This window comes from Musca domestica, unplaced genomic scaffold, assembly GCF_030504385.1.
Source record: "Musca domestica strain aabys unplaced genomic scaffold, Musca_domestica.polishedcontigs.V.1.1 224, whole genome shotgun sequence".
Taxonomy (NCBI): Eukaryota; Metazoa; Arthropoda; class Insecta; order Diptera; family Muscidae; genus Musca; species Musca domestica.
The window spans coordinates 824400-833084 of record NW_026712266.1 but is presented as its reverse complement, the minus strand read 5'-3'; the positions used below and the strand labels follow the sequence as shown (position 1 = coordinate 833084).

Genomic DNA, 8685 nt, shown 5'->3' with positions numbered 1-8685 from the left:
AAGTTCTCATTTGATGGATTATTTCCATATCTAGTCAATTTCTTGCAGTTTTGGACTTCAGAATCGATAGTAATTCCTAAATTGAAATTCTGGCAATATGACTTTAATTTAACTATCAAAATTAAAGTTTCATCGATTTATAAAAGTTAGGGACCCCATAAAGTATGTTAAAAAGTTTGAAATCTTTGTTGATTAAATTATGTCCGTGAGCCTCTTCATTCACCATTTGCAATTACGATAGAGGTCACCAAATTTAATATGCGTCTTTCAGTCTAAGCACATATTATTCTTAAGATTATTGATGTTACAAAAGTTACATATTTGTTCTCATTTCACCAAATGGGCTTTAAATTTTATGTATTTGAAGGGTTCAAATCATTTTTGAAGTTATAAATCATTTGTCAGAAAATTACAACAAAAGTCCACTTTATGATTTATTTTGTATTCCCCAGTACCTCTTTATATTCGTTATATCATCGTATTTAATTAAATTTTCAATTCTCAATTATCAGTATTATAAAGGACTTAGCAATATTTTCCAAGTCAAAAGTAATTTTAGAATTCGTAACTTTTAGAAGATCGTGTTATAAGGTATTTAGTTTTTACCAGTCGATTAAACTATATCTGTCTGTGTTGCGGGCGTACGTTGTAATCGCAATAAAGGCGAAATATTTAGTTTAATCTTTGAACTACAATATTCCTAGTAAGTTAGAATATATCTGTTCCGTTTAGGTATAATAATACAACAAAAAAATCGTCATTTGCATGTTTTTGTTACAATTTCTACCGAATTATCTGTAACTTTTTTTTCGTTTTCGGTATTGTGAAATCAATACCGGAAATATCTGGCTACTATTGGTTCCCCATTAGGCATAGCCTCAATTTAAAAGTACGTTGAGATTATTAATGCTTTGAAAAGTATTTTTAGTCAAAATTGAAAATTTTGGTTTGTCAACCATATAACAGCATGTATAGAAGATATGCAAACTTTTTTCGATTTTTTCGATTTTTTTCAAATAAGAATTTTAAATTCCAAAAGGCATTTTGAAACAATTCTACACAAAACTCCATATCAACATATAAGTCAATTTTTTCAGTCCCGCGATTTTTATAGAGGTTTTTTTCAACGTTTTCTTTCATGAAAACGTTTCCACTGTAATTACAAATAACCAACAGATTTGAGTCAAATCGCCCAGCCGTTCTTAACTAATGTGTTACTATACTTTTTTTAAATTTTTTACATACAGATTTAAAGAAGTAGGTGTGGGCAGTACCTCTGACCACAAATATATACCTAATGTTGGAGGGAGAGTCAAGATTACGTCATATACTAACTGTGGAACAGATATCTTCATGATTATGGCAAATATTAGGATTTCAGGTAATTAAAAAAGGGCGTAAAATATATATGTATATATATATATATATATATATATATATATATATATGTATATATATATATATATATATATATATATATATATATATATATATATATATATATATATATATATATATATATATATATATATATATATATATATATATATATATATATATCTATATATATATATCAATTGTTGTACGTTGGTAATGGAATCAGTTGAGAACGGCTGGATCGATTTGCATAATTTTTGTACAAACGTTCGTCATAGCCCGAGTTAGTTTTTTTAGAGAAAAAAATATTGACCACGCCTACATTTACGCCGACTATTTCGATTCATCTAAAATCTTATATAAAGACATCGGCTTGACAATTATTATATGAGATACTGTTGACCTTCCATCCAGTCTTAAGTATTTATTTGAGCGCTGGGGAGCTGGCCACGTCTACTTTTAATCTATATATATATATATATATATATATATATATATATATATATATATATATATATATATCAATTGTTGTACGTTGGTAATGGAATCAGTTGAGAACGGCTGGACCGATTTGCATAATTTTAAAAAAAATTTATTCGTAAAAATTGGTTTTTTGACAAAGAATACGAGACCATGACAAAGAATACGAGACCAAAAGCTGGGGTGCATACTTGAACAAATATGCTGTAAACCTATGCATTTCTACAAGAGAAATTTGCTCAGTAAACACTTTGAGTTTGCGGAATAGCTGTTTTCTTGTTGGTGTTTTTTCTGTACATGTTTAAAATATATTCCCTCTAGAGAATAAAAACAACTAGTATTTACTCTCAGTAACTTAATTGTTGTGATAAAAATATTATTGACTGCAACATTTCTTATTCCTTAACCTGTGAAATCATCGTCAGGATAAAAAATATCGCATAGTAATAATGATTTAATAAATATTGCCTAATATATTTACCTTATTGGAGAATGCGTTGCTTCAGGAAAATTAACATTTTGTGTATTTAAGTTGGAAGATAAACAGAAGAAAATTTTTTGTCACTGTCTTTTTCCTTAATTCAGCTCCGTTCCCTTCTTTAGAATTTACTGCAGATATTGGGGACGAATCGGGTTTAATAACTGCATTAAGTTTAGATTTCTCTCGTAGTTCCTCATCTGATTCTACATCTTCTGGATCTAATTTCAACATAAGTTGCTTAAACTAAAATATATACATTTATAGATTTTGCTAGTACACAAATACAAGTATTATACGTACATCTAGGTATTTGAGAACAATATCCATTTTTTCTTGGTCATTAAGAAGATTTGTGTGTATTTCTTCTGAATCCAATGAATATTTTGTTCATGTTGTTTCCTTATAACATCTATTGTTGTAATTGGATTAAAATCTGGGACGTTCTTACGCGTAACAGCTTTTTCGTGAATTTTTGTTTCTGACGGCGAATATCGAGATATTTACTATCAGTTATGCTATACATATCTTTCAGGTGTTCTTTCAAAATTAATAGTAACATACAAGCTTGGGCAGATGTTATGCATCTTTGTATTTCAAGTGTATCTTCCGGAAGTCTCTTAAATAGTATTTCCGGATCTTCTTCGTCATCGTCATCCTCTAGAATATCGTGAGTCCTTTCACTTGGCTTTAAGCATTCTTTAAATGTTGCCAATATATTGGTTCCAGCCATAGATATTAGCAAATCAATTTGATGAATTAAGTACAGAGGCTCGTCCTGGACGACGTACGGGAAATAAGCTAAATTGTCTGCTATGTACAGCATTTGACGAAGTGTTGTTTTCTGATCATCAAATTGTTTGGTGACTGTTTGGACTAACGCTCTTCTTTGGGGTTTAGTTGATCGCAAAAGTGTGTATAAGAAATCATTTAAAGCGGTAGGTAACACATCACTTTCTCGTTTCCTAAAATATATAAAAAACAATTTTTTTATTTTTCATTAACAAATATACACATTGACAAAATATACATGTATAAGATTTGTTATTGTTCTTTATTTTGCAATGTTCTTAGAAGCATTTGAGTAACATCGTTCGTTTTTAGATTAAAGTAAAAGAGTTTACACATTCATACGACACGATTCGTACTAGGGACGTTCACAGTTCTAACTGAATGCACCAGTTTTGACATTTCTTAGCATTGAGTGAGTATAATGTAGTTTCTGTTATTGAAAAATTTAGTTACTTCCTGCAAATATTTGGAAGTGAGTCACTCACTCCCTTTTTAAGATGCCTCTTCTGCGACGCTTCTAATCCTAATAAATGCGGTAGTATGTACATTTACAATAGCAAACTACTGTTTCTATCGTCATGCCTCAAGGCACACATTTGATCGTTTTTCAAGAATTTCACTTGATTATTCCCGAATTTTTCGATGTCATAACGTAGTTTTCACATTTCTTTTATTATAGAACAATTTTCAACTGACAACTATTCTACAGTTTTTGTTATTTTTAACGTTCTAGAATTAAGTGACTTCAATATTCTCACTCAAACCCCTGAAACGATATAGACGACATCTGCTGATCCGATTTTTCGAAATTAAACGCTGAGAGCATTTCGTTGTCTATAATATAGATGCACAAATTAGTACGTTTGCGGTGGTCTCAGTCGTTAATGAGACTTCAACGAATGTAGACATGCGTGGGGGATGCACGCATTGTCGTTCAGTTAACATTAAAAAAACAAATTGTAGATAGCTTTTGTAGGAAAATATGAATATTTTGGGGTAATCTTTAACGTTTTTTAATAATTTTGCTAACATAAAACAAAAGGGAGATTTTGTTTACGTGCTCTTTAGTTTCTCTCACACACACAAGCGCAATGTTCATTTTGTGCATCCCTGGTCTATATCTTCATTTGTCTATGCCAATAGTAACTATTTATACTTTTTCGTCCGAGGCTGCCCATAGCTGCAATAGTTACATGGTATCAGAGTTGCCATATGTGGCGATTTATAAAGCGACCTAATTTTTAATTTGGCGACATGGTGTTTTTGCGGGTTATAGAATTCGTCGGCGATTTGTAGAAAATTACATTTTTTTGGTGTAAATACTTGGTTCAATTTGAAATAGATAAGCACAAAAACTAAAAATTGAAGAAGTTATAGATGAACTGAGAACTGCCATTGACAAATCCAAAAATTATCGGAACTTTAAGGTGTGTACAATTATCATAATTCAGATTGCCCTATTATAATTTAGGTTGTCCGAGATTTATAAAGTGAAATGAATATTTTAACTATGAAACTGAAAACAACATAAATGAAACTGAAATAAAATAAAACAGAAAACAGTCACAATTGATCTCAAATAGATTTAAATAATAAGTTATATTTAGATAAAAGAAATTATAAAAAAAACTAGATGCAGTGTAAATTTTGACACAAACTTTTATTGATTGGCAATGGCAGTAGAAAAAATCTGACAACCCTGCATGGTACTTCTCTGTTATATCTGTTATGTTGATACTAACAGTTAGACTTTGATTCGTACTTGATATGTATGTAAACTCTATATTCTTGCATTTAAAATATTCGACAAAAAATCATGAGTTGGATCCTAGGGACAGTCATTTAAAATAGGTTACTTTTAGCTACATCCGCCATGATTTTTTCACAAACTTTATACATGATCTGACCAATTATTTGCCATGAGTGATTTTCCTCAATGACTTGTCATGTCTTTTCCACAAATAATTAGTCATTGTATTTTACCAATGCTTTTAGTTAATATTTTGTCGGTGCTTAATAACTGTATTATATGATCCCATTATTAAAAACCATTTTAAACTCTTTCCAGTGTTGGATATTTCATTTATGTACATAACATTTGGATTTGTGGAAAACAGACATTGAGATTCTTCCAAACACAAAGCCAAGACAAGCATAAAGGCAGATTTAGCTTTGTATTTGCAAAATATGCATAGGAATCAAATACAAATTTGAATTAGCATTATTTGACAGACATATACATAATTTTCCCGAATAGAGTAGCTGTTCAGTTTTGAAACATTTTGTCAAACACAAACTCTTTTATCGGCTTACTACTATCAAATACTTTTGGAGATAAACAATTGTTCATCCAATTGTAGCGTCGGGAACAAACGCGAGATACACATTTAGGTAAAGTAAACAAGTAATTTTAAGTAAATTTAAGTAATTTAACCATTGTAATGACGCAAGATGCTGAAAAGAAACTTAATACATTAAAACCAAATATTAAAGATTTACATATTTTTCTTATCACATCAAAATTGTCCATTAACGCGCTAAAACAGAAACGACTCAACAAATTTAAATTTAACAATTCAAAGAACCCATGAAGGAACTCATTAGCATGTAACCACTTCCAAAAAAAAAAAAAATGGTACAACAAAGTTATAGAACTCATCACATTAGTTGATCATCCAGAAAAGACGCAATAATCGAAAGCAGAATAGCTTTCGAAAAATCTAGTATTCTTAGTGGAAAACTCCCGAAATTCCGATAAAAACGCGAACATATACATGTCATCGCATGTTGTTAGTTACACGCGTATAACTTCACAAGGGCTTGGACTAATTGTGATAATTCACTCCAAATACGAATTCAAAATTGTAGCCCATTTGACTGGATAACGCTGTATATACGTGTACTTTTGTACCTTTTTATAGAAAAAGTAACAGTCATATTGCCGGAAAATGTGTTCAGGCCTTTCAAAGCAGTTACAATGACCGGGAAAATTTTTGTAGCTGCTGTTTATTTCGATTCAGAAATGTCAACCGACTCGGTGGGCGAAGCATTCAAATAACAGAAAATATATACTAAGAAGGAACATTTATTGGTAACACATTTTCATTTATCCATGAAAGGCGGAAATTTGATGGGAGGCTTCAAATGGAAATGTCATAGGTTTGCAATTTATATGGTGTAGACAAATCAATTTAATCCAAAGTGAAAATATTTTTAAAGAACATAAAACAAGTAAAAAAGACATTGACTTCTTAATTTCTTCTTCTTGCTAATTTCCCCGCACCATTAGGTAAAAAATAGGAAAAGTTGGACGTATATACAAAGTTGAACACTAAATCTTGAAATCTAAATCGTGAAGAAAAAGTAGGTAAAATTAACAAAATGCCGAATAACTTTAATTCATAGTTTTTAAGGCATAATAATTCACAAATCTGTCTCATCCACAAGGATGAAAGGGGCTTAATCAATCGAGTTATCATTTATACTAAAAATTGTGCCACTTATGTAAGCCAGATTTGTGAATTATTATGCTTTATAAATTATGCATTAAAGACTAAAACTACGGGCCGGCAACGCGGCAACTCGTGACCACTCTTTCGAGCTTGGCACTTTGCATATTCGGCAAAGAAATTTGAACCGCCGATGATTTCATGGCCTCTCTACAACGCTGGACATACTTTTATGGACGAATAACTTTACTCTCTGTGTTCCAAAGAATATTTTGGTATGATGGTGTAAGAGTACATCATGTTGCAACCTTGCAAGATCGACATAATTTAAACGAAGAGAAGAAGACGATACTGATGAGCGGAAAATGTTCTTGTACAAACGTCGTAGCGCACACGCGCATTCTATTTAATAATCTTTTATGTTTTCACATCACATATTTATTTCACCTTATTTGTGTTACGTTAAAATAAATTAAAGCTATAAGTGTTCATGTTTAATAAAATATAATTCCTGACAATACGATTTCACATATTATCCTCTTTAATCTTTTACTTCAGAAGTGGGATTATAATATCCAAATGTCATAAAAACGCTTACGGTTCGTGGAAATAATAAAATACAAATGTGTTGTGTTCCATTAGAAAAAACGGTGTACAAATAAATATGTTCTAATAAGAAATGTCCCAGCAAGCAAAATCTATCCCCCAAATCACTTAGAAGTCACGCCTAAGCGATTGAAATCATCGCGTCTGATATCGCTTTCTCACCCCGGAAGGATCATCCTTCGGGAAGAGATGAACCACGCCCGCGATAGTTTTCTAAAAATCGTGGAAGTCACTTCGTCGATAGTTATTGGAAGTGAAAAAAAAAAAACAAAAAAACAATAAAAATTTTTTCTCCTAACTTAAGCATTTATTATTTTTTTATTGTTATTGTTACATTTTCCAATGTTCATTTGCATAGAACTATTACTTATTAGATGAAATGCTCAAACATTTTTTTTCGTTTTAAAAATGTGATGTCTGGAGTGGGAATCAAACCGAGGTGTTCAGAGAGCAAAGCCGGCATGCTCACCACTGCGCCACAGTGTCTTATATTCCTTAGATAGAATAAAGTCTTATTTATGTTCAATTCGTAAATGATGGCAAACTATCACTGTTTTATCCGATGGTAGGCACTAGATAGTGTCTGCACACGCGACACCTTCGTTTAACTTTCTTGACGCCACTAAGTAGTAACTACGTGACGATAGGATTAGAAGCGTCGCAGAAGTGGCATCTTAAAATGGAAGTAAGTCACACACTTCCAAATGCTTGCTGGGGTAAAACGTATAAACGCATTGATACACATCAACACATTGGTCGATACTACATACGTAAATACCCTGCAAGCATTTGGATGTGAGTTTTTAACTCCATCACCTAATATTACACTACTTTGTCGCTTCCTTCTTGTGAAACGTCGATAGTTGGTCGATTTGCAATAACAGTTCTATTGCCCCACTACAGTCAACAAAAGTTCATCTCCAATAGTAACTTTTACGGCACTTCCCGTAGATTAAAGAGCGAGTGTTTTGTTTTACTCCCAAAACGGAGAACAAAATTAAACGAGTCGAATCTTTAACCAAAAGGTAAACCGTTAGGGAAGAAATGAACCACGATCTCGTTACTTCCATAAATTACCTTTATTGTAACGACTGAACGTTACTTAGTCGTCAATTTCATCTGTCACTAAAAAGTCAATGTTAAGAAGTAACGAGTGCGTGGTTCATTTCTTCCCGAACGGTTTAACTTTTTGGTTAAAGATTCGAGATCGCCGGCGAGGGTTTTCATCGCCTGTTGGTGACTTTTTGGGTATGTATTCAAATTATTGTGAACATACATATGAGAAAGATAGAAACGTTTAAGAACATCAAAATGTGATTGATTGTATGCCTACGTGAGGAATGTAAAGTAACGGGATAACGATTTGGAACTATTTTAAAAGGAAAGAGAGGATAACATATTTGCAAAATTTAACGAAAATTAGAAATGAACGGAGAGAACGAAGTGTGATGTGAAGTTGAACAACTCAAACTTAACGTAAAACAAAACGACTCAAACGGATAA

At 31.8% G+C, this 8685-nt stretch overlaps 1 protein-coding gene across 1 annotated transcript in view; it reads right to left on the bottom strand.

Annotated features, from left to right (window-relative positions):
• Positions 1-2422: 2422 nt before the first annotated feature.
• The window catches only part of LOC131802705 (nipped-B protein-like), a gene marked incomplete at its 3' end in the record, with an annotated part of 84608 nt that continues 78345 nt past the window's right edge, over positions 2423-8685 (bottom strand). The window contains 4 exon segments of the mRNA XM_059123126.1: positions 2423-2581; positions 2639-2719; positions 2722-2837; positions 2840-3300. Coding sequence (XP_058979109.1) covers positions 2423-2581; positions 2639-2719; positions 2722-2837; positions 2840-3300 — 817 coding nt within the window.